At 40.4% G+C, this 4,085-nt stretch overlaps 1 protein-coding gene across 3 annotated transcripts in view; it reads right to left on the reverse strand.

Annotated features, from left to right (window-relative positions):
* Positions 1 to 2,694: 2,694 nt before the first annotated feature.
* The window catches only part of HAVCR2 (hepatitis A virus cellular receptor 2), a 14,328-nt gene continuing 12,937 nt past the window's right edge, over positions 2,695 to 4,085 (reverse strand). For all 3 annotated transcript variants that reach the window (XM_008574422.1, XM_008574424.1, XM_008574423.1), the window contains one exon: positions 2,695 to 2,915. In XM_008574422.1, coding sequence (XP_008572644.1) covers positions 2,756 to 2,915 — 160 coding nt within the window. In that variant the 3' untranslated portion in view covers positions 2,695 to 2,755. The remainder of the gene's footprint in view (positions 2,916 to 4,085) is intronic.

Consider the following 4,085-nt stretch of genomic DNA (forward strand, 5'->3'; position numbering starts at 1 on the left):
TCTTGAGCCACTCTCTTGCTGGGGCCTGCTGTATCCTCTAGAGTGTATTCTCACTTTGCTAAATAAAACTGCTCTTTGCTTTTTGCCTCTGGCGTGGCTTGCCCAATTCTTTGTTTGAGACACCAAGAACTGGGATTTAGCCAGAGGAACCTGCAATTTCCTTTAACAGTTCTGTAAGAAAAATCCTGAGGCACTTTTAAAAGCAAACCACACATTCAATCTTATTGGACTGTTTTTATTTATGTTATTATTTTCAAATTTTTTAGCAGCTGTTTGGTACTGGCATTGAACACACTTTTTAATTCTCTAAATTACCTCTTGCCATCTCCTGGACCCTTTGTAGTAACCCCACACACAAACACCTTTTTTTTTGGTGTCATCTTTCTCATTCCAAATACTTGATATAGAGCGGATCATACTTGAAACTCGGGGTTCAAGTCTGGCTTGCTGCCACACTCTACTGCCGACCCTGAACTTTGATCTTAACCTATCCAGGTCTTCATGTCTTTCTATGATGAGGAGGGCAAACAGGAAAACATTGCTGTAATGCTTAATTTTTTTATTACAAAGGAAAATGAAAACAATTCAAGCTATAACAGAAGCATGTAAAAGAAAAAAAAATGAAAGTCTGTTTCAACCACTTGTCCCCATTAATATGGTTACCATACTAATTTGGGTACATTCTTCCATATTTTAAGGCAAAAATGATTATCTATCAATTAAATATACTATTCTAGACTTTATTTTCTCTTGATTTAACAACATAGCATTCTTTTCTGACATGTAATGTAAGCTCCATGAGAGCAGGAATTTTGATTGCTTCCTTAACTGCTATATTTCTAGAGATTAGGACAGTTTCTGGTACAGAGTAGGTACCAATAAATGTTCACTGAATGAATGAATAAACATTAATCTTCCTGTCAGGTCAACTAGAAGTTCCATGGGGCCAAGGATGTGTCTATTTGGTTCCCTTCTATGGTTCCAGTACCAAAGTGCCTGGCACATAGTATTCACTTAATAAGTATTTGTTGAATTAGCAAAAAAGCTCACTGATGAAATCACCTAATTTTTTTTAATTGCACCAGTGCACTGACATATCACAATGTAATCAACTATTCCCCTATTGTTGTAAAAACACCATTGCAATGATCATCCTTGTATTCATACCCTTACAGATTTTTGCAGGATACAAGTCTGTTTTGGGGGAACCATTGATCTGGTCCAGATTTGTTCTGAAATTGCTTTCCACTAGAATTTCACAACTTTAAAGCACTTATGATTAATTTGCAACCTGTATAAAAGCTGCTGCCTATAATTAATTTTGCAAAATGATCTCCCTTACACATCTCTTTGTTAAAAGCCAGTGTCTTCCAAAACTATCTAGATGCAGCCCAAACACTATAATTCTCACCAAAGAGCTGCCATAAAGACTTCTAGAGACAAACAGGCTGCCTGCATCCTTGGTGACCAATTTCTTCTGCACGCAGCACTGTAGCTGTGTAGTCATCGTGCAGGGAAGAGCAGTTTTCAGACAGTGACAAGTCCATATTGTTGATTCATTCTTTATGTGCTGAGGAGGACTCAGCAGAAAGAGGGAAAAAAGAGCAACAGACTTCCAAGATAAAAGAGTAACAGACTCCCAAGGGCCTGAGCTGGAAGATGACATTGAGAAACAAAAGCCACTTTGGGCTGGGTAAGAGCTGATATGGGAGCTCGAGGGTATCTGAGAGTTCTCCAAGAGGAATAGTCTTTCCAGAAAGCTGCCTTTCTGCTTCTTTAATTTTTTCACTCCAAATATATTTAGCAAATTTCTATTATGTGTCAGAGCCATGCTAGACACTGGGGAGGCAAAAATAAGTCCAACAAACCTGGTCTCCACCACCTCGGAATTTAAGTCTAGGGACCACTGCTTTTCCATCAAGGATTCTGAGGCTGACCATACAGACTGCTAGAGCCCCTTGCCTTCTTTCCACCAGGAAAGAGAATTTGTGTCCCAGTCACTGCTTCTTCTTCTGTGAAAAATACAGCACCAGTTCTCTCCATGAATGGAGAAGTTGGTCAGAGATATTTCCCGCTGAGTGCACAACAAGCAAAACTTGTCAACACACACCAAGTGAACATACTTCCTTTTCTCCCCAAGTGCTCCTGCCACACTGCAGGCCTACTGGGCAACCTTTCTAACTGAAGCAAAGGAAAGCCGAGCAGTGGCACTTACTGTTCAAGAGGCAACATTCAAAGAAGCATAAGCCTTGACATTCAGAGGCACTCTTCTAGTGCTGACCATGTAGTGCTGATCCAGTCCTTTCTTAACCTTTTTAGCATGACAGATCTCTTTGAAAATCAGTGGCCCCTTTAGGCTTTCGGTACCAAAAAAAGATGTGTGCATATCTAAACATACAATTTTACCTAGATTTTCAGAAGCTTCATGGACATATCATGTACCTAACTTTCCTGGAGCTCCAGAGACCACATATCAAGAATTACTAATCTACGTAAAAGCCCATTTGAGCTCTAATTCCCATGAGTAGCAGTCTCTGGGTTGGGTAGCCCTGATGGCTGGAATACAGAGGTAATGATGTGCCTAAGTTCGGTGCCCATGTGGGCTAATTATCTTCAGAAAATGGGAAAACTCTGCTCAGTGGCTATGGACAGAACCTCTAAAACCAGTCAGCTGCTACTGGTTTTAAGAAAGCACCAAGTTCAAAAATGAAGTGGTTGTAGTCAACGGCATAGAATGGTGACCACTGCGAGGTCGTCAGGATTGCTGCCCACTGCTGACAGAGCAGTAATACTCGTTTGGATCCTCCATTTCGTATATGTTCTCCTCAATGGTGTAGATGTTTTCCTCTGAGCGCATCCCCTCTGCTACTGCATTTGCTAACCCTGATGGAGGGAGGTTAGCCAAAGAGATGAGCCTGTGGAAATAAAATGTTGCAGTTGAGTTAAGCATTTCCCAGGTAACACAGAATAGGATATGAGAACAGGCTTTGCTGAAGAGACAGCAACCAAATGCAACGCATGATCCTTGATCGGATGCTGACTGGGGGGAAAGCCATAAAATAGCACAAAGATTATTTGGAGAACAATTAAGGACATTTGAATTAATCATAATTTCTTTAGGTATAAAAATAGCATTGTATTGTATAAAAGAATATCCCTATTCTCAGGAGTTACAGGCTGAAGTGTCAAGATTTCTGCAACTTCTTAACAAATGGTTGAGAAAAAAGATTATGTATATAGAGAAATAGATACAGCAAATATGTCAAAATGTTAAACAGGGAGTTTGCAAGAAGGGTCTGATTGTTCCTTGTGCTGTTATGTCAATTATTTCAAAAGGAAAGAGAAAAAGAAATGAATATGTTATGGATCAAATCAGACTTGAGTTTGAATTCTGTCACTTACCAGCCATATGACTTTGGATAAGTTGGTTTTTTTACTTTTTCATTCAAGAAATATTTAGTGAGTTACACACTGTTCTATGCAGCTGGAGATAACAGCAGAGAACAGTTCCATAGGGGTACAGTTCCACAGGGGCTGCCTATTAGTAAACTTTGTCTCAGTATTTTCATCAGTACAATGGGAATAATGAGCTCTCCATCTCACAGGGCTGCCGTGAGAACTCACTCAAGCAATCATCAATACTGACAAAGTGACTTTGGTTGTTAATGTGGCAGACAAATTCCTAATTTTCTATGGAGTTATGTAATTTATAGGGAGAGATGGACATTAACCAAATTATATCACAACTAATGAATTAATGCACGTAAATATTATCTGTGAATATATCATATTTCCAGGTTTCAGTTCCAATAAAGAATACTGGCATACGGCCGGCCCGGTGGCGCACTGGATAGTGTGCCGCTAGGGAAGCGCGGCGGCGCTCCTGCCCGAGGGTTCGGATCCCACATACAGACCGGTTCCCGCTCACTGGCTGAGCGAGGCGTGGGAGCAACACCAAGGGTTGCAATCCTGTTGCCGGTCCCCGGTCCGGTACGGGGGCAACACTGAGGGTTGCCATCCGTTGCCAGACACGGAAAAAGACAAAAGACAAAAAAAAATAAATAAATAAATAAAATAAAATTATT

Source organism: Galeopterus variegatus, unplaced genomic scaffold, assembly GCF_000696425.1.
Source record: "Galeopterus variegatus unplaced genomic scaffold, G_variegatus-3.0.2 Scaffold1046, whole genome shotgun sequence".
Lineage (NCBI taxonomy): Eukaryota > Metazoa > Chordata > Mammalia > Dermoptera > Cynocephalidae > Galeopterus > Galeopterus variegatus.